The 20,285-nt window shown below is 41.1% G+C and overlaps 1 protein-coding gene across 2 annotated transcripts; it reads right to left on the bottom strand.

Moving 5' to 3' along the window:
* Positions 1 to 819: 819 nt before the first annotated feature.
* Positions 820 to 20,241, bottom strand: NUCKS1 (nuclear casein kinase and cyclin dependent kinase substrate 1). Of its 2 annotated transcripts, none has more exons than XM_084497718.1 (8): positions 20,013 to 20,241; positions 13,112 to 13,161; positions 11,958 to 12,063; positions 9,568 to 9,623; positions 9,092 to 9,241; positions 8,247 to 8,399; positions 7,324 to 7,470; positions 820 to 6,625 (listed from the first exon to the last, which is right to left on the bottom strand). In XM_084497718.1, exons 1-8 carry the CDS (start codon positions 20,027 to 20,029, stop codon positions 6,426 to 6,428), a joined length of 879 nt encoding a protein of 292 aa, XP_084353844.1. In that variant the 5' UTR covers positions 20,030 to 20,241; the 3' UTR covers positions 820 to 6,425. The 2 variants fall into 2 exon arrangements, with proteins under 2 accessions (XP_084353844.1, XP_084353843.1); XM_084497717.1 differs by having other exon boundaries at positions 7,324 to 7,473; positions 20,013 to 20,240.
* Positions 20,242 to 20,285: the final 44 nt, after the last annotated feature.

Raw genomic sequence — 20,285 nt, 5'->3', positions numbered from 1 at the left:
GCAGCGATGCAGATGTGGAGGTCCAGGCACGCCCTCTGCTGCTCGCCCCACGGAGGGAGCCTGGGCTTGGAGATGGAGACAGGGATGATCCAGCCCCAGGGACCGCGAGGAGTTGAAAAGTGATCACACACTTCTCAAACTGCTGCTAAGTTTGTTGTTATACTCAACCAGTACTAAGATTCTGCAGGAATTTAGATAAAAATACGCTATAATAGATTGCTTAACAGCACAACCATGCAATGAATGATAACCCAGTGCACGTGATGACAAAAGCAATCTGCACTGGGGATCAATCTATCTGCGTTTGAAATGATACCAACCAACTTTGGCCCAGTGTACATGTAAGATGAACGCAGTTGTTATGTCACCTGATGGCCACAGATAAAGCACAGCCTATACATTCATTCTCACTGCTGGGGCATGTGGCAAAATAGAAAGGGAATTCCCTTTCTACATTGATCACTATGGGAAGGCTCAGAGATGTGAGCATGACAAATAAAAGGCTTGCTCTCTCCTTTTAATTGGTTTTCACTAGGCTTTGAATGTGAAAACCCCAATTAAGTCATCTTGACAGCAAAGGAAGTTCTTTAAATCTTCCCCTCAACTCGTAGGTAGTAACAGGGAAGTCAGACTTGCCAAACTGTGCTGGATAAAACCTGACTTCTCCTCCTCAGAGGAAGCAGCAGGTCTGCAAAGGAACGAGTCCCAAAACTATCAGACATCATGGAAGACGAACACATTTTTACATCTCACAGTCACAAAACAAAAAGCAACCGCAGAAGAATACTTTTGAATAGCAGAAAAATTACACAAGTCATGTTTATGGGTTATAAAAGCCCTTTTATAAAGCCATTTTTAAACAAAACCAAAAAGTTTACAAAAGAAAATAAAAGATACAGAAGAATGAGTTGCTTAATATATTCCAAAAAGGAGAAAAATAAAAGAGGGGACACAATTCCAACATGCTGAACAATAAAGGGTTCTTTTTCCTTTTGTTTTTTTTTAATACAAAATACAAGCGAAGGATACACATACTTAAAACAGAGCTCAGGAGCAGGTATGCAGTCCTGGGAACCCTTCAGTAAAAGCAAAGCAGGGTTTTGTTATTTTTTTTTCTTTTCTTTCTTTGCAGGTACATACAGAGACTGGAATATGTAAAATTAAGTAGCACAAAAGACCATCACACAATTCTACCAATGAATGTTGCATCTATAAATTCACGAACATGGTCAACAGTCATGTTCACTTCAACCCCTTTAAAAAAAAGTGTTGTTTTTTATTTTAAATAAAGCATTAATGTTACATTCAAACATAACTCCTAGTACCATGCTGTAGATCTCAGTGTTGTCAAGGTATTGCAGAAGTTGTCACCCCTGTCAGGCCCAGTGACGACAGCCACGTCTGCACACACACCCCGACCTGGGGCCAGCAGCACTGGAGCACTATTTGCAGTTAGTTGCCCCTTTTCCTGGCCACTCTTGACATTAAAAAAATAAAGTTAAATTAAAATGGATAGGGAGCGTAACTGCAAAGAGCCTGATTTTTAGAAAAGCTCAACAGGGGGCTGCAAATACTCAAGACAAACATTTGTTGCATACCATGTTAACGATGCCTCGCTGAGAGCCAAAAGCCCAAGGCCCTATCTGGAGTCTCTTCCTTCTCTACCTTCAAAGCGATAATTCAGGGTTTGCTGTGACATGATGTTCATGGTTAAACAAACAAAAAAAAAAGTTATGTAGCTCTTATTTACAATTTTTGTAACAATTGCTTCTGCAGGAAAAAAAAAAAGTAAAACAAAATTTCAGAACACAAAGGGAATAAGATGTCAGACACTCCCATGCGCGCACTCACACTCGCGCACTCACACACAAAATACTTCAGGGGCTTTTACACACATTACTCTGGCTTAAGCTGATTGAGTATTTCTCCATCCCACCCACTCCCCCTCCCAAAATATATATATAAAAAACCCTTGCCCCAATATACAAAGCATATGCACAATGGTGTTTGCAGTCACGCTGAGCATGCTCAGACCGATGGACCCGTTCGCTTCACTGCAGCTGAGGGGGCAGGCAGTTTACAGAGCTGTTTCCAATAGTGGTCGATACACAGAGGCAGCACGTAGTGAGAACTTGACTAGACTTAGAAATATTTGTGGTTTGTTTTTAATAGAAAGAGTTCAATGAAAAGACATTCAAATGCCAGTCACCTACTGACGTGGGAAGTCTAAACCGAGGGTACACTTGATCTGGGGAGTCTTGAAAGGACACTGTCATCTTTCAGAGCTCTTAGATTCCTCACGGTACTTTTTAAGAATTCATCTTGGAAGTACGAATGGAATAGTTTAATTTTGCCTCCCAGTTTCATGCACAGAATTTGCATTTCAAACTCCCAAAACTATAGGAAAATATGCAAAGTTCAGGGAAATTTTTCTATTTGATCATATACACATAGAATATATCATTTCCACATATAGAAGGGAACCCCCCCCCCAAACTAACACACCCTACATGCCAGCGACGTTTTTGTGACAGTGTCCCTTTATATATCTGCTTACATTTTCCATACCCTGCCTCCCCCAACAGATGAACATCCACTTCTCAATACTTAAACTCATGGATCAGTTCGTGTTTAAGAACCATGTGTTCAACAATATGATCTGTTATAAAAATAAACACTTCACAAACAAATTACATAAAGCAAAGCACCAGTTTCTACAGCTCAAAAGCTTCCAGCATGTTACAGTTCACTTCCCTCCCTCCTTAACCTGGGTGCCTCAGTGTCTATTGTACCATTGTGACCATCAACAGTGGAGGGTGAAAAAAAAAACAAAAAAAATATTCAAGTGCATCTTCTGCCACTGCCCTGGTAGTCCATCCATGTGGCGACACAGGAGCTGAGCACGCTCAGAGCCATTACCTGGCATTCGTCACATTCCCTAGCAGAAGTCAGCTAAGGTGTACTGCTTCTCTCCCCGCACGCTCGTTTGCTTTGATAAAGTTAAAACAAAAACCTTAAGTTCCTTGGCTGCCGTATTTCTAAGTCTTACTCTCACCCGGAATCCATTCTGAAACCCATTTAGCTTGACACGTTTGGCATTCTCATGCTGATCAAATAGGAACTGAAGCAAGTAATCTTTAGTATGAAAATCGAAGATTGCAAATCTTTCCTCATCAAGCCTTGTGGCCAGTCAAAGACAGCATGATTATACAAATATAAAACAGAATGTGGTCATGTGGATTCAGAAACAGAAAGTACAGAGGGATATATAATGGAAGTTAGCAATGAACTACCATTTTAAGGGTGAGACCAGGGCAGGGCACTAAATTAACTGTATTTTGGAATAAATCTGTTTACCTCTCTGCAAAGGCTCCAAAACTACAGCTGTGTAACAGAAGACAATCTTTTCAAAGCCTTCTTCTGTGAATGGAACTTCCTGCTCCATGAAGATCTATTCATGCTCCTAGAGAAAGGCGTTTTTACAGCTTTCCTTCAAGAAATCAGAATGCTTAATACAAACGAATTAAAAAGGACATTTAAAAATGTCAAGTCTGCCTCTGCTTAAAAATGTGTACTAAAAAGAAAAGTTATGTATTAACCTTCACAATTATCTTCAATCTGTAAAAATGTAAACTGTGGTATTTTTAACCGAGAAACCATTAGGGCTTAGTGTTTGCACAAACTAGCAAAACAGTAAGATATAGAAAAAGTTACAAAATCCCAGAAGTAGTACAGGATTTACATAGTGTTTGGGTTGTGACACAATCTCAAAGATAGCATCATGCAGCCTGTAACAGCCATTAGAGATGAATATATGAGAAAACAGAACAGATTTACAGGATAAAGGGCCAAAATTGACAGGCATAAAATAATCCACAGTCCAAAACCTGAACTGAAAACAAACTTATTTTTCACAGCCTGAACTTAACTGTGTTAGGGGAAAAAAAACACCCAAAAAACACAACAAACAAACATGTCTTTAAGTGGTACTTACAAAATACACTCTTCAGAACAAATCTGGTCTAACATGTAAAGAAACAACTGTTTGACCAGATCAACTAGAGGTATTCTGCATTTATGCAGTTCTTGAAGACTTTAATACCAAAAAGAAACTAATACCCCCAGTAGACTATAACAACTTGAAAACAGTCTGGACTGAAGGAGAACAACGATGTGGAACGCACTCGGAAAGTATATGCTACCCCCAAAATATCAATCCAAATGTTATTTAAAATTTGGCCATTTATTGTCCCGTATTACCCGAGGAGCACTGGACCAGGAGCGCAGGGGATACAAGAAACTCTGCTCTCCCAGAAACCTAAAAGGTGGGAAGAGGTGTGGGAGAGGAGGTTACATTCACTTCTTTTTCAAGACTGTTACTTGACTCCAGCCTTAAGCTGTTCTGCAAAGTTAAACCACTTAAAAAAAAGATTTACAATGGAAACACCGATCATCTTTATTGTAATGGCAACAGTAGTTTCATTATAGTAAAGAATGTTAGAGAACTTAAATTTTAATAAGCCAAGGTAAAGTAATTTTACCAGCCTCCATAAAATCCATGGCTATGAATCACACAAGACAATCGCTCGGCTGTTATATTAATATTCCGTTCCAGAGTTTAGGCTCCACACTGTGCTCAGCATCTTCAGGCTCCCTATGCCATTCAGCCAAGTGTCCTTCCTGGTCATATTAGTGTGTCATATCTAAAAGCTCTCTAAAATCCAAACAGGATTAAAAATCTGGTAGCACGTGCACCAGAAATCCAACTAATTAGCTGCCTTATGTTACCTTCAAGAGGCTGGTTACAAAACATGTATTCAGTGACAAAAAAAAAAAAAAGATGCAAAACTTGTCAGCTATAAGATAACGGTGAGCAACATACAAAAAGCACAAAGGGTTTAAGAAAAAAAAGGAAAATGGCAGGTCCAGTTTTTAATATTTCTACCAACATGGCAGCAACCTCCGTATTAGGGTTTGAAAACCAAGATTTTTGTACTTTTTTAAAAAAAAAGGATATGGCTGCTTTGATAAAAACACATTAAAATGCCACCACACACATCTCAAGTTTCTTGCATTTAGAGGGACATCCTGCTTTTGTTATAAAGCTATAGCCCTGCTACACTGCTTCCAACCCCATTTCCTCCCAGCTTCATCCTTTAATACTGTTCCCTACTCCGTACTTTTTAGGCTTAGGGAGCAGAATGACCAGCAGAGGCAGACATGTCGATGTGGGAGCAGAATGAGTGTGAAGCCCCCCCGTGCTGCCAGATGGAGGGATGAAGAAATGGAAGTGATACTGGGGTAGTGTCACTATTGATGGAATTCTGCTGTCCAAAACTGCAGCTGGAGAGGCTGAGAGACATGACTACATAGCCTTTCTGAGGACAGATGGAGGGAGAGAAGAGAAGCACTTCAGCGTGACTCATGGGATCCGAGACTGACCAGAGCGTTACAGGAATCCTTTGCTTCACATTTATAAAAGGACATCCCTTGCCCCAAAAGCTAAAGAATTTAGTTTTATATTGTCCATGTTGTTTTTTTCCTTGGAACAACTTTAAAGAAAACTTCCACAATACCAGATGGAAACCAGAGCTTTAAAAATTGTTTTCAATTTCTCTTCCCTATTCCGCCCATCTACAGCCAACCCTGGAAGTAAAACAGGATTTATGGATGTGAGCAGCTTGTAGGCTGTGTATGTGAAATCATATAGAACAAACTGCAATTTGCCTAAAGCAGAATAGGATTCTATCCAGCAAAGACAAAGATCTTGCATCCTAACTTGAGGGTCTTTTTCTAAATAAAGGACAGTGGACCATCTATAAGTCTCTTGATTGTTTTCCATTAAAAAGTTGCATGATTCCAAGAAACACAGGATTCCTCCCCATGTTTCCTCAACTGGAATTCCTATTAACTACATTTTTTTCTGAGAGAATGTACTCGTATCAACAAAACTATTAAAGCATAGATTTTTGTTGTTGTTTTTTTTTAACCACATACTCAAATACATAATAATAGTTTGAAAGGACTCTTACCAGCACTGGGAAATCTATTCTACTTAACAATTTGTAAGTATGGTTTCCCCATATCAGTCTCAAACCTTATTGCTTCACAACTGCAGTATCCCTTGAAAAAAATATATATTTAAATGGTCTGTTAATTTGTCTCAAATGGCTTTCAGATTTGGTGGGGGGAGGGAGAACGGAATGGCCAACAGAGAACAGTGACTTCAAAATATTACTGTATAATGGTTTCCTCTTATTAAAAAAGGATACACTGTATTAAACAGCTGAAAGTAAAGACAGCATTCAAAGCCCATGAGTCAAGCCACAGCCAAAACCGTGTTCTATCCCTAAGTATGTTTTCTTTCCTTTTTCTTTTTTCTTTTTTTTTTTTTTTTTTTAAACAAAGATTTCCTCAACTGCCATTTAATCTTCACCAGAGGGTGCTTCATCTTCAGATCCCTCATCCCCTGACTTCTCTGGTGGAGGGCTGGCTGATTTTTTCTTTTCTGGGGGACTTTCAGGCTCTTCATCCTCTTCTTTGGGGGATGGGGTCTTTTCTTTTGTTGCCTTGGAAGCTGTGGGTCGGCCTGCCTTCCCTTTGCCTTTCACTGGACTGGGAGTCACTGAAAAAAATAAAACGCTTATAAAAGTTATTATCGGCTACCAAGACAAGAAAGTGACATGGCTTCATACAAACAGCATTTAGAAGACATTACAGTAACAGGTTTCATTTTACTTTGACCAAACCACACACAGGGTGTTTTATGCATTCCATTCAAAACTGAAGGGAATGAAAAGTTAGCTAACAGGACTTTAGAACCATCTAATTGCAAGTCCTGACTGATTACAAGATATGATGTTATCAACTAGCATAGCAAGCCTCTTGTCAAACTAGTACATATGCCACTACCTATGATTTTGAACTTCCTGCAGTAGCATATCAAGTTTTTCTTTGGTTCTAATTTCTCCACCTTCCTCCACCCTGAAAACATCGAAAAGTCCAGGAGTCCCTGTCAAAGCTGCCAATTATATTATTTGGGCACGATGCACAAAAAGTCAGACTGCAGCATCTCAATAGAAGTTTGTAATCTACATGGGTTTTGCCAATGAGACATAGATACTAACTCAACCTCATTAAGCAAGAGTTAAAGCCACGTTATTTTATTGTGTTGCTTTAAATCATGGTAAGCTACTAGTTACATGACCTAGCCCTTCAACATTACGCGTTAATGCCTACTGGCCCAAAATTTCCAGAGTCTTCTACAGCAGAAAAATAAATCCTAGTCTCTAAAGCAAACTGCACAGCTCTTCTTAGACCCACCTGTAGCCTTTAGCCTGGGCTTAGGCATCTTCTTTTCTTTCCTCTCTGGCTTGGATTTCTTGGAGACCTTTTTATTTTTCTTCTTCGAACTGCCATAATCACTATCATCATCATCTTCCATGAGGAAGTCTTCATCACTTCCTGAATCTTCTGAAACAAAAACAAAATTAAGCTTTGGAAGTCAAGGAAAGGAAGCAGAACAAACAGCTGATATACACGCCAGTTAAACAGAGCAGTCAGAAGACCAAGACTCTGTGACCTTATGAGCTTCCACTTATCTGCTGTCTTAAGGAAACGTGACATACTGGTAGGGATAAAGTACTATAACAAAGCAGGAAAGTGTTTTGAGGACCTCAAAATATGCTCTAAGCAACCCATTCCAAAGTAAAAAGGATCTCCTGACAGGGAGAAGTTAAGTGATCTTTATGCAATAGTACTCTGACTCCTTTCTGAAATCCTGTTTGCACTATTTCAATAACTTGAAATAGTGCAATTCATAATGCAATTCATTACATGCTAGGCTTATCTATTCTCATGAAAGAAACTGGCCTACGTTGATCAATCAAGGATAAAGTACTTTGACATCTTTCCAAAAGTAGCAGCAATGCCTCAAAACTGATGGGATAGCAAGAAACATTAGGAAATGATAAGCAACCCTAAAGGATCATTGTGAGACATACTGCTACAAATTAAAAACATGTTAAAAACATGTTCTACATGTCAAAAATGTAAGCTTGGTCTGCTGCTTCCATTAACAAGGAAGTAGCAGGAAGGACAAGTTGTGTTTTCATTGTCAAGTCAAAAACCAAACTGTGTTCCTTTTGTTGTTTGGCCTGACCCATAAACTTATGTTTGGTACTATACCCGTGCCACACTGACTTCAACTTTTTATGACATGTGCCAGTCCAATCCCAGTTACTCACTCTCCTGGAACTGTGCCTCATCATCCTCTTGTTCTTCTTCCTCACTACCCACATCATCCATAAGCATCTCTCGTTGTTTGGAAGCTGCTTTAGATGCTGCCTGTCTCTGCTGACGCACATTTTTGTGGTCTTCCTTCTCGTCCTCACTGTCCTCTGCAGCACAAAGTCACCATGTTATAACGAAGACACAAAACACAGGCCACCATATGTCTTCATCAGGTAGTGGGTGAGCAAGACAAAAGTCAAGTCCTTCATGAAAAAGCGAATCAAGGTGCTCAGTGAATAATTGAGCTGAGGAGAACACATTCAAGTCATCAAGTATGTTTCTGGAGTCATTCAACAATGACCCAGTGCAGCACCTTCCACTGTAGAGAGTAGCAACCCTTTTTACTAGGGCGTTATTCGCCTGCCATCAATGTTAACAGCCATATCATTACTCACCAAGGAGAGCATTAAAGTATCTCTGAAGCAAAACATTATTTAAATCAGATCTATCACAAACTATGCTTAAAATGCACAACTATCACTACATGCCTAGAACACAGTAGCTCCTTACTGTGCAATCTGTAACTTGGTATTTTTAGCCACAATACTAAAGAACCTAAGAACTGTGAAAGCCCACAGCTGAAGAATTTTCTCCCTCTTAAAATTTAAGAGACATGATGAATTATTACCCTCTTCATACTACTTCATAAAATGTGTAATGAATGCATACACAGTGCAGAACTGCTGCAACACAATGTAGGGATTGAATGCATCAATCAATAATAATACTTATTGAATACTGCACTTATCATAATGACTTTCTCAAAAAATTAAAATAATCATAGCGATCATTTCTTTACCTGCAGGCCTTTTCCTGGATTTAGAGGCTCTCTTATTCTTGTCTGGTTTAGCCTTTTTTCCTTTTTTGCTTTTTTGAGAACTCTCATAGTCACTGTCAGCTTTGCCATCATCTGCTCCTAAGTCGTCATCTTCACTGCCAAAGTCTTCATCTGGAAGGAAAAAGAGAATATGAAGTTTCTTCTATCACTCTGTGAAATATTGATGAGAACCCCAGGGAGGAGATTAACCTACATCTATCTACCCGTGAAGACAATTTATGGCAGCATCATATTACACAAAACATATCTGTTATCCCAAACAAGAGCTGGAAGCAACAATCAGTAGAGGCAGCATCCAGCTTAAGACGAGTGGGCTAGAAGAGTGCTTCCTTCCCTAAACAAAGAACTCCTTTCCTATGTCAAATCCTACCCCCATAACTTCCTTAAAAACTGGTCTTTATTTTGAAGATAACATTACCAGTGCAACAGTTAGTTACCTGCCGAGTGTGAATCATCTTTCTTGGTCTTCACATCTTTTTCTTCTGAATCCTCACTGAACAGGAAAGAAAGAGAGGTTTTAATTGGTACTTTAACCAGTCATTTGCTGTATGGGAAATAGAAATTTGAGAGCAAACTGATCTCTAAGCCAGGGATATGCACTTTTCCTGGACATTACGATGTTATATTTTAGCACTACTCAGAAGCATATGTAGTTATCACGGTTAGAAATTTCAAATTCCTAATCACATATAAATTTCTGCAGTCAACGGAATCAACCAGGAGATTAGGATGAGATGAACCATGCATTTTGGTCCAAAATCTACCGACAATTCAGACATCTTCCATTTTATAATTAGGATTTTGAAGTTTTATATGCTAATACATGACTCAGTCTATAGATGGAGTAAAGTTTTATTCTGAATAGATTTACAGAATCATCACCTGTCTTCATCTCATTGTTTTCTTTGGAGTTCTTCCTTCTGCCTAACCAGTTACCTAGCACATAGTTGGTCTGCGAGCTCTCAGATGATCTAATCTCTGACAGACTTTCCCCAACCCCCTCTAGTGGTTTCAATCCTCATTAGAGGCTTCCACTATCAAGGAAGTACTAATGTTTCTGTTCTAATTCAAATCCCCATCATTTGTCACTACCATTGTCCAGAGGTGGTTTTCCAAGCAGCACGCTGTCAGAGAATAAGTGTTTTAAACAGGAATGGTGAATACTGTATCAAGGGCCGCTGATGTACAACATACGTTTCAGGAATGGTTGAGCTGCACATTCTGGCAAAGGTCAGGAAACAACAGACCGAGGCTTCGCTATGTTCAGGTTTGGCAGTTGGCACTGACACACGATATTTTTGAAGAATACTAATAGTTTAGATAACATGTTATACTATGGCCCCATAGGCCCATTTGTTTTCACTCTCATGGAGAGAACTGTGGATTTCAAATCACTTAAACACGCACACTTGTGTCCCATTCAGGCCCTCTGCAATGTTTGTAATACAAACAGAAGTGTTCTTACTCAAATATCCCCAAAGCTATTTGGACATTATGGTCAACTACTTAGTTACTTTGGGAGCTCCCTAGCTCATTCTTTATACAATGTCACACCTACTAAAGTTTTTATTTCTAGCATTACAGGCATTTGCGAGCACTTCTGTGGCAGACTGACCTCTAGAATTCATGTAAGTGCTGCACGAGCAGAAATATACACTGGCCTAAGCAAACTGTGCCAATCTGTCAAGAAATGAATGAACTAGATTTATCCAGAAATGTAGGTAGATGTCAGAAGTACTTGCATAACATCAGCTTTGCATTAGATTTCTATCCATCATTTGTGTCAAAACAGTGTAACACACATTTGAAGTGGCAACAGGAAACAATCGCTTGGCTTTTCCTTCCTGGAAACAGTTCCAAGATTAAAAAAAACACAAAACAATGTTCACATCTTCAGGGCAATTAAAAGCTGGGGTGAAAATTGCCTGTCCCTCTCAGTTCACAACAGTGAGGAACCCATTCAAACATTCATTCAGCTTTCACCTTACAGCACAGGAGCATAAGGAAAAAGGCAGAGAGAAACCTCCAAAGCATACCCTCTGGCAAGTTTTCTACATTCCACCAAACGATCCAAGACAGTTAAGAAATACCTTGGGTTTGTACAGTAAGAACCAGCTGGCAGACCCTCTATGTTGATGTCTGTCATGAAAGCAGTCAATTTATTTAATAGGCCTGTTTTTATCACCTTTAAGGCAACCATTTGCCGATCATAGTTACTGGGAAATGTTAGATGCCTTCACTCTAATAGTGAAAGTCTTTCCTGTAGTAGGACATCACTTACAATTCACTCATTTGACATTGTCAGAGCAACTCGGTTATCAAAACAAGATGGTTTCTGAATTTGACAAAACAGGAAATGAAAAACAAAGAACCACAAAACTAACAAATGGCCCCTACTACTGCTGCCACTGTACTCACCCCATTTAATCTTTAACCAGAGGAACGCTGTGAGCATACCAAAAAAAACATGGAAAATTAAATGCATCTAGCCACTGTCTTACCTGGATAATTGTACCAGTTACCAATTTTTGTAACTCATTCCTCTTTGCCATTCCTACTGCCTAGATGTGGAAAGCGCCTTTATTTTTTATTTTTTTTTTAATGCCAAAGCAGTAGTGACAAGTACTTTACACATGATTTCCCTGCCAACTCAAATAAGAATGAACCACCTCAATGTCCAAGCTGGTTATGCAAGCTTTGTGATTGAGAGCTCTTACACTGCAGGCTCTGAATTGCACTTACAATCACTCCTCTCAGAAGATACTGCTCTCCACGTGCAAGACAAGGTTTGCAGGCATGTTCTTAACAGATGAAGTGATTCTTTTACCTGTCCTCCTGAGAATTCTTTCCAGATCGCCTCTTGTTTTTAGCCTCCCGGGGAGACGAACGGATTTTCTTGGATGGGGGACCTGAATCTCTTCCATAATCTTCATCTGGATAGGACAGCAGAAAATGGTTTTGAATCAAACCCTTAGCTCCCAGCAAATTGACTCAGCTCCACAGCAAAATGACTTCTTCCGTTATATTTTAAATGGACCGTTTCAGGCATATCAAAAAGTAGCCCTTAAAAAAAATAATCACAGATCTTAAAAGAAAACTTTACAAAAAGTCCTGTCTTAAACTAGTGATTTACCTTTTCTTCCAGCAGCAGCATAATAAAAATGCTGAGTGCAATCAAGTCTGAAACGTACCAAAATGCCTCACAAGAGACAGTATCTTAATTTTACAGCTAGTTAGAAATACAAAGTTATTAAGAAAACCTATTCACAATTGACATTTGTACGTATCTCTCTACGCTTTTAACAACAAGAAGTTTATTTACTGTCCTCTGATGGGAACAGTATATCATCACAGAGCAATTTACGGTGTAAGTTTTTACAGCTATTACACAATACAAGTAACAGGACTGCAATTAAGAGCTATGCATATTTGTTTCCATTAATTATCAATGTAATCTCCCTTAGGAAACAGTAGCAGTATGTCTATTTTCTAAGAACATAAAACATATTCCATATGGCTTCCAGAAATATTTCATTAATTCACGCAGAACAGAATATACAAAGATTATTTTTTTTGGTGCAATTCACAAAAATGCCTGACATTATGAAATTAACTAAAGTCCACTAAATAAACTGAAAACATATTTTACTTTAGAAAAAAAAAAAAAAGTGGCATCGGGGGATTTTGCCACAGAACATAACATAGACCAAGGAAGGATACAGTTGCTGCCAACAGCCTAAAGGCACTACAACAATGCAAGCATTAAATAATAAGATTTGTATCACCATTGTTTGTTTAATACAAAACATACGAGAATCATTATATTTTCAAATGTTCATTAACAGTTCAGAGACTGAAGAGCAGAAACTCCTTAGAATTTAGGTTAAAGATGTGACTAGAAGCAACACAATTAATATGCAAAGCCAAAAATGAACAGCTGTAGCCCAAGGATATTATATTGTTAAGAACAAAGTCACTTACCAGCATCATCTGATTCCTGAAACTGGGAGTAATCGACCACCTTCCTGTTCCTGTTAAAATGAAGGGAATAAATAAATCAGCAATTCATACTCTAAGGTACAAAAGCTTTCTTAAAGTAAGAAGAAAGTACCACATTCTTGTTTCCAGTGCAGGATTTGTAGCCCAAACACATCCCAAGAAGACTTATTTATGTAAGCCATCTACACCTTTGAAGTCTCAAAAGAAAACACGGTATATCCAAGCATTTTCCTAGGGACCTATCATAGCAGACTGAATTATAGTCTAAGAAGTGAAAGGTGATTGTTGATAAGCAGCACTCTTACAGCTCATGACTGCAGTGACAAGTTATGCGATTCTTTCATTACTAAAACTACACATGTATCATTGTTCCAACTACAGAGAAAACACACTTTAAAAGCTATTTCCAAAGATTAAAAAGCATTTTAAAAAAGCAGCACCCAAAGATTAAAGATGCATTTAAAGAATGCATCGGCCTCAACTTTCTTAAGACAGAGCTCCCCCTCACACCCTGTTTCAAAGCTGTGCGCAGACCCACACTTCTGTTACTGCATCAGCAGCTTTGCTGCTCCCTAACCAAGCTGCCAGTCCCCCAGGTAACCAGGTGCCCTTAATAGGGTAAATACAACGGCCAATGATAGACAAAATCAGGCAACTACATAAGCAGCTATTACTGAAAGCAATGCCTCACTCACCAACAAACTTACTTGCACTTGGTATTTTAGGTTTCTGTAGTTGTTGGCTAGTTTTTCAGCACCCTTTGCTTTACTGACAAGTTTTAACTGCCCCCTGGTCCAGCTGCTCAGCACTACACTGCAGTTCCAGCTGGCAATGCATGGGTCAGGGGCAGATTCCAAATACCCTCCTCTTCTGGAGGATGTGCAGAAGGAGAAAGAGCAGCTGAAGACAGAGATTTAGCTCTCCTTCCCCTGTCTCCGCTTTTGCTCTTTTTTTTTTCTTTTTTTTTTGAAAATAATCCCTTTGACCTCAGCCCAGTGAAGAACTAAATTCTGCAGTCACCATCTCATGAACTCGCTTTTACACACAGAAAAAGTTGGGCAAGTGTGATGTGAAGCGACCTGCCCCTCAGCGCAGACTTGAGGACCGCTGAAAGCAGAAGCCAACACACGAACCACGACACCCTTCCCTTCTAAACAAGCCTGCTGAATTCCATGTGCACTTTGCAGAACTGCACTGCATTTTGGGATTAACATCACCCACTGCTGCTAAGACTGCCCAGCTGAATGATACGCAACAGCCATTGTTGTGTGCTGGCTGTTGATCAATTAGAAACCAATTAGAAGCCTCCCTCCTGTACAAGTACCTCTATTTATGGCTTACAGCAGCAGCCTTCAGAAGAGGAAGCTGCATAATTACTTTATTTCAAGCCTACATAAAGCCTCTTCAGCTCCAAACAACAATAAAAAAACACAGCTAACAAAAGAAGGCAAGACCAGGCATTCGACTTCCACATGTTGAATCCCATCCAAGCTCCAGGGTAAATGTGAGCAGAACAAAGTACAACAGCACCGTGTTACAGAGCACTGCCCGCTCACCAGCAGCCCCAGTTCAGTACTACACCGACTCCAAAAGGCTCACCATGGTGTACCACCTAGGTGAGGCCTCACACTCAGCCTCCTTTCCAAAAGGAAGGTGTCCTGAAGACCATCTCCTGCCTGCAGGTGGAAAACTAACAGAAAATTCAGTTTATTTTGGTAAGCATCTGTCTTTCAGTGTTTCAGACATCACTATCAAGCAAAATGGGAATTGCAATATTGCCACCTTTGCAGTACATTGGTCATACACAGCTTCATCTTCCTCATTTCTGTTAAAGGCCCATACTAAATCAAATACTAGAAGTGTGACACAGTCAGATATAACAACAAAAAAATCTGTCCTTCCTCTTTCTTAGCACTGTACCTTATCTGTTTTCAGCTGGAGAGCAAGTTCTGCTACGCTCTCATTGCCTGGCCTAGAGGAGCAGTACCATAGAGAAAAATCATTTGCAGGACAGAGTAGGGTGAAAGAAAGAAGGGATGCCTACACTGATATTACTGAACATAGAAATCTCTACGTCTTCCCACCAGAGCCAGAGAAGCTCACAAGAGCAGAACCATGAAACAAGAACTGCTCTTCCATCTGCTATTCTTCTCACTCTGCTCAGCATTCACCCCATTTAGATCTCCTTACATTTCTAACTGTGAAAAGCACTGTTGTGCAATGCTTAATGGCTACAAGCATACAAAGACTGCCTCCTTCATTAAACCCAAGCAATAAAGACAGGTAAGTTCACCAGAGTTGAGATCCAAGGGGAAAAAAAAACAGAACACTTGCTGTTTTTTCAGTGAGGAGCATCTCTTTGCCCCTAGCAGACACTAAAATATGTTAAGGCAAGCAACTAGACAAAAATAAACAGCAAAATTCAGTTAGACTGAGCATAAAAAGACAGTCTAGTAGACATCTGGGATGGATATTGTTCAATCTGGTTTAAAACACATTGAAATTGTAAAATAACTCACTTGCTAATTCAGCTTAACATGTGAAGTGTGCATGCAAGGGAGATTGGGGGAGGAAAGGTCCAGAGAGAAGTCCTGAGAGCTTACGTTTTGGTACCAGCTGACAGCTCTGTATTTCTGAAATAACAAGTAACTCATCCAGAAACCCACTGACATGTTACACTGGAAGCACTTGGTTAACTCAAGTAACACTCGAGTAATTTAATAAGAACTCAGAAGAGCACAGTAGTTCTTACAACTCATACTTGATGCTTATCAGAGTGAAATCAATTTTAAAATGATGAAAAGCAATATCATCACTCAAAAGGCTTGCTAAATACCTCCACAAGCGGTTAAGGATTGTATAGCATCTCATCTTCGGCTAACAAGGTCCCTCAAACCATGTTTACGAGTTAACGTATCAGAATATAAAGTAATAATCAGTTAGAAAGCTTTTAAAAAAGAAATAAAAGGGAATGTTTAGATCCCTGTGTATTTCCACAGGCAGTAAACCCCACAGTTTAAAGTCCAAGTTTAAAAAATTACATACACATCCTAAGCAAAGCTTAAAGGAGTATTCAAAAAGCGACTGACTGGGCTCACCATGCAGTGCAGAAGAGTGCTCAGGTCAAGTGATTATCAGCAGAAATAATCTGTTCTCTTACACAATTTGAGAAGTAGAATGAACGAGAGATTAAACGGTTGCTGAGGTTTTTGTTGTTTCAAACTCCAGCATGTAACTCTCCAACCAAGCATTTGTGGAAGGAGCTGTTGACCTTCCCTCTGGCCCAGGGCCTGGCACAGACACAGTTTCACTTTCTAATCCTCATTCCTGGGTAAAGCTGTCCTGCTCAACCAGCAACAGGCTACCAATAAATACTGCTGTTAAAAGCACTGCTCTGCTGCCTTCTTATACAGATAAGAAAAAGAGAGATAGGAAGTATTTCTTCTAGGTGTTTTCAAAGTTGTGCAAAACAAATAGGCGGTGCTAGACTCAGGCCTTAAATAAACAGACATTAACTTATAATTACGTATCAGAAGTTGAAACATCAAAGCCTAGTGACAGTTATGTACCTGAAGCACGTCGCTATGGTGTTAGTCTATTGAAAAATTGGCACAACTGTACTCAGACAGGACTCACCGACTAGAGGTTCCCAATTACAGAGGTCATTGTTTGGGTCTGGACTTGGTGTAACTCCAAACGTCTGTAAGACTAGGCACTGCTCATGGTATCTGCAGAATTTTTAGGGATACACATGACTTGAAACTCCGTAAAACAATTAAATGATTTATGCAGCAACAGTTTTAGCAGCTTTGCGCCCATCCTCCATCTGAACCTAACTACAAATGAGGAGATTTTAAAATACAATATAGAACTATTCTGATGCAAAGGGGAAAAAACAAAAGAAAAAAAAGAAAAAAAAGACAATTCTGCAACCTGCACTGCTCCTGAAAAACTGATTTTTGTCATACTTTTCCCTTGCTCTTTGTTTCTCTTTAGACTGAAAGTTCCCAGAGCAAGGCCCATGCCTTTTTACTTATCTGCAAAGAATTTTGCTCATCCCTGTACACTACCAGGCATCATTACTCAAGTCAAATGCCATCTCAAGGAAATTTTCCTTTCCTGCTAACCCACGGAAGTTATCCAGAATCTTACCATTTACATTTTATGTTGCCCAGGTACAACAGTGGCAATAAAGCAAGTTATATTTAATAGATTTTTTTTTTCCCCACTGCAACTAAAGTTTCAAAGAGCCACCCTTCCACTGTAGTGCCAATGCAATACTGGAAGTTACTAATGAAGAGCTAAACACATAAAGCTATATGGCCTCGAAATACAGACAGATATCTGTTCTTAACTGGCTTCAATATTCAAACAAACAGAAAACCACTCTGATTTCAATACTTGCCCAGTTTCATTTTGCAGTGCCTGCAGGAGAGGAGCACCAGCAAGCGAAAGTGACCAGTACGGAGCAGCAAATGGGAACTCCTCCCAAATTCAGAGTCAAAATTCTCACTTAAAATACATTAATTGTTGCTGTGTATAAAAATGAGGGCTTGACATTATCTTACTTGTATTCAGAAATAGATAAGGACATAGTAACGTAACCAGCAACTCTAAATGCTCATGGCAGCATTTCAGAAGTTAGCCACATGGTGCAGAAGTTCAGTAGCTGTAGGAAGTTCCTTTCCTTTTCACTACTTGCCATTTTCTAACAATAGTGCGGATACCATCATTATCCACCCAACAGTAGCCTAATTGCATAAAAAGTATTTGGTTCTGAATTAACACAAACAATAAACCTGCAAATACGTGGGTTTCGTTGCTACTTAATTACAAGAAACTGAATTCAACAACCAGACTCAGTCTTAAGACAGTCTTCTACTGATGAGCAGAAACTAGGGGTATCTGTCAAAGCCCTTTGTTTTAGCTGTGTATATATTCACTAGAAACTAGCAGACATATTAAATTAATTCAAAAAAGACCACCAAATCTGATTCTGATAGAGAACTTCTCACCAGACACCCTTATTATCAAGGAGATAATGAGGAAAAAAAAGTTGTTGCATAATTTTAAAAGTTCTGGATTTTCATCTCTGACGAGTTCTCCAGTTCTCTGCTAGAAGTTCTCTACTTCTCCCAGCGCAGTAGCTTCTGAAGATTTACATTTTTCCCCTGAAAGCTACTAAATCCAGCTAGATAGTGGATTGCTCCAACTATTGCTGGCACGTGCCAGCAGGTATTGTGCTACTACAAGCACACACTGGACTTTGGCATGGAGTTTTGCTGTATGCCAGCGCCTGTCAACTGCGAGTAAGACAAGCCAGGTCTTTCACAACACTGCAGGATTTTACGGATTTCTTTAGTTTAGAAAAGGTTGCTCACAAAGGTATGCGACAGCAGAAACCTTACAAACTATGCCTTTAAAGACACAACGCTCTCCTTACCTGTAGCAAGGCTCCAGTGCTGGCAAGTAAATCACCAGCAGACCGTACACTGAAGTGTCACAGTGAGCAGCAAAGTCACATCACCGCTGCATTTCAGCACACAGGCACTGCCATTCAACATCAGACCACTAGTCCATCTAGTCCAACGTGCTGGCTTACAAAAGGCCAAAAACTGATGCTTCAGAGCACGGTATGCACGGTGCTGTTCATCACCTTTTAGACCCGAGGTAATTCCCTGGGAGGGGAACTCGGAGCTTTATCCGCCCTTACTTTTGCATGCAGGAATACACTACTGGTTAAAAGAAAAAAAAAAAAGCTACAGAAAAACAACTGTTTCACTAATCAGCATGCCAAACCTCCTGATTGTGTGAAGCAGCCCTAAATCTCCATTTTAACTCTTACATATTAGAGATATGACTTAAATCCAAAGTTACCACCGATACACGTGTACGTTTAAATAGGTAAGAGGCTCCAAGTATAACATAAGCCTTAGGACTGCAACAAGTGAACAGAGCCCACATTATGACACACCTTACCTCTTCTGCAAAGAGCATTTAAACCCCGAGCTGGCTCTCGGGGCACTCCCCGGGGCTAAGCAAAGCCGAACACACTCCGGGCTCGGGGCACGGCAACTTCTGCACGCCGCCACCGCTATCCGGCCCCAAACTCCAGGCACGGAGCTGCCGCCTCCTTCCTCCTCCTCCTCCTCTTCCTCCTCCTCCTCCCGCAGCCCCCCAGCGGGCGGTGGGGCTGGGGGACAGCCCGAGGAGGAGGAGAAGCAGGAGAAGAGGAGGAGAGGGAGCGGAGGACAGCAGCAGCAGCAGGAGGAGGAGGAGGAGGAGGAGAGGAGGCGGTGGCCGCCGCGGCTCCTCCCCTCAGCGTGGTCCAGGCGGCCCGCACAGCCCCGCTCCCCCTGCCCGCAGCCCCCGGCCCGCAGCCTCCGCCGAGCCCCGCGGCTCCGAAATGGCGCCGGCCCCAAGTGGGTCACGGCGAGAAATCCTTTTTTTTTTTTTTTTTAATTTATTTATTTATTTTTCCCTTTTTAACCCCCCCCAACCGCAAAATGTGGGACGCCGCCCGCCGCGGGCCTCCCCTTTCCACAACCTCCCCCCACCACCACCGTCAGCAGCGCCCCTCGCCCGCGCCACCGCGCGATAATTGCCGATAAAGTTAAAAATAAATAAAAATAGGAGATGAAAAGGGGTAGGAGGGGGGCGGGGGCGGCCTCCCTCTCAGCCCAGGCTGCAGCCTCCCGGCCTCGCCGTCCTGGAGCTGCGGCGGGGCCGGGCCGGGCCTGAGGCGAGGCGTGGGGCTGAGGGGGGGGGAATGAGGGTGAAATGGGGGGGGCCGGGCCCCGGAGGGCGGCGGCGGGAGGAGGAGGAGGAGGAGGAGGAGGAGGAGGGAGGCGGGAGCGGGGCCTCCGCGCCGCCAAGGACTCACCTGACAGGCCTCGACATTTTCCCCGGCGCTTCGGGCCCGGCCCGGGGGACGTCGCCCTCAGCCGAAGGGCAAAAAAATTAAAAAATGAAAAAAAAATAAAAATAAAAATAAACCAGAAAAACTAATAATAATTAAAAAATAAAAATAAAATCACCCAAGCGGCCGCCGCTCGCTGCCTGCGGGCTCCGCGTACGCCCGTCCCCTCCCTCCCTGAAGCGGGAGCCCCGGGCCCAGCGCCTCAGGCCCAACGGTGCCGGAGCCGCCGCCGCCGCC

The sequence above is a fragment of the Aythya ferina genome (genome assembly GCF_964211825.1).
Source record: "Aythya ferina genome assembly, chromosome: 25".
NCBI lineage: Eukaryota > Metazoa > Chordata > Aves > Anseriformes > Anatidae > Aythya > Aythya ferina.
Note: the sequence above shows the minus strand (reverse complement) of the source record. Positions and strands in the feature narration are given on the sequence as shown.

Excerpts from the sequence above, each read along its gene's own strand:
- NUCKS1 (XM_084497717.1), bottom strand. Across the intron at positions 9,624-11,957 it reads AAGAATTCTCAGGAGGACAG|TGAGGATTCAGAAGAAAAAG; the intron begins GTAAAAGAATCA and ends TTTCCTGTTCAG. Across the intron at positions 9,242-9,567 it reads AGATGATTCACACTCGGCAG|ATGAAGACTTTGGCAGTGAA; the intron begins GTAACTAACTGT and ends TTTTCCTTCCAG.